Genomic DNA, 1,800 nt, shown 5'->3' with positions numbered 1-1,800 from the left:
GCCAAAGTACACACACCTTGGTGGTCAAGTGTTTTGCGCATTTTGACCGCATCATCTCCGCACAGAGTGTTCCGTCGCGGATGGGGACTAATGAGTATACCAGAATCTGAAACCGCGGTTGCATCCTCAAGTAAAGCCTTTCGGTTTCTGTTCAGGAAACTCTTCGACCGACTCCTAGCCACCCGGGGCATATCTCCCTGTAAATCAGGGCCAGTATCTGGGTTTATAGAAGACATGCTTTTAACCATAGGCACCTTCGTCGGTCTCTGGGGTGGCTGTGAAGTGCAAGTGGGGATTGGGTTTTAGATTTGTGAGAAAGATGGTCACTATTCGATCCCACGGGAACACATATACCCATAGCTAAGTACGGTACAGATCTAGACTGTACATAGCGTCACACTACCATCTATAACTACGAGGTATAGAAATCATAGACAGATATATAGGGATTCAGGATTATAATCTATCATCAGCATGAGTAGTATGAATAGCACAAGAAGAATAAGTATTACAAGTAATACAAGTAGTACAAGTAGAATGAGTGAGTATATATACATATATATATATATCAGTAAATACAATCAATGAACATACCCGAACCTCATCACATTCGTCGTAAGCACTGCTTCCATCGAGAATGTCACTCAACTTGCGCCGAAAGACATCAGCTATCTGCACCTCAATGCGTTGCACAACTGGGCCGTAGAGGTCCTCATCTGCGTCCGTCATGTTGGCGGGTTTGCTTGGTCGAGGAGCGGTGGGCGTACTGGCCCTAAGTATTGGAGAGTGTGTGTATAGGTACGTGTACATTGAAGGGAGTGAGAGTATGAGTATGTAAAGGTTATATACACAGATCAAGGTATACGTATAAGCAATGCACCTCTATGCGTTGCACAACGGGACTGGATTGGTTGTCGGCCGACGCGCGGTGATGAAACTAGTAGGTGCTACTATCTTTAGATCACACGAACAAACTATCTCTAGAACGCATCAACAGACCTCCTCCAAGTACAAATATAGTGGGTAACGTCATGTTGGTAGACGATAGAATGAGCAGGAGCTGCTATTTATAGAACACAAGAACAACCCCACCTCAATGGACCTCTTGACCACAGGCGAAACCACAGCACTACGTGTCTGTACGTATCATCATGTCAGAGATAAAACTAGTAGCTGCTGCTAGGTTTAGCACGAACTACCTATTGTTACAACACACGAACAACCTATTTTTAGAACACACGAACAACCCTATTTATAGAACACACGAACAAACTATTTTCAGAACTCACCAACAGACCTACCGCAAGTACATGAAAAGTTTGGACATCTTGACCATGAGTGAGAACACTGCACTACTCGAATCGTCCTGTCGGCTTTGGTTGTGATCGCCCATGGTGACACTACTTCTCGTGGACACCCCTGTAATTAGGGCCAGTACAAAAGAAACAAACCGGAAAACAGATTAGGAGCATAGCCAAAACTGGTGAAGAGGATTGGGAACGTTTCCAAACTGAAGTCAAACTCAATAGTATGCACCCAAATGCATATCATAGACAAAACAAAACCTCATCCCTATACTCAACAAAGTGCGTTCTTTTGAAGGGATTTGAAACTAAGCACAACTTCAAATTTTGCCAGCATGTGATACAACAGGCAGATTCAGTGACATCAGGCTAGAGACACAGAAAGAGACATATATATATATATACATAGATACTTAGATACACACACACATACATACATACGTACATATACGTATATATATATATGTATATATATTATATACATAAATGTATATAC

The 1,800-nt window shown here is 42.5% G+C and overlaps 1 protein-coding gene across 1 annotated transcript; it reads right to left on the bottom strand.

Moving 5' to 3' along the window:
- Window positions 1-52: 52 nt before the first annotated feature.
- On the bottom strand, window positions 53-1,418 carry SARC_15322 (hypothetical protein; the record flags this gene model as incomplete). The annotated part of the gene is made up of 3 exons (XM_014290554.1): window positions 1,302-1,418; window positions 595-772; window positions 53-275 (listed from the first exon to the last, which is right to left on the bottom strand). Coding segments are annotated over exons 1-3 (493 nt in total), but the record flags the coding sequence as incomplete, so codon positions are not given.
- Window positions 1,419-1,800: the final 382 nt, after the last annotated feature.

The sequence above is a fragment of the Sphaeroforma arctica genome (genome assembly GCF_001186125.1).
Source record: "Sphaeroforma arctica JP610 unplaced genomic scaffold supercont1.5937, whole genome shotgun sequence".
In the NCBI taxonomy this organism is placed as follows: domain Eukaryota; class Ichthyosporea; order Ichthyophonida; genus Sphaeroforma; species Sphaeroforma arctica.
The sequence above is the reverse complement of the archived record's forward strand: the minus strand, read 5'-3'. Positions and strand labels throughout refer to the sequence as shown.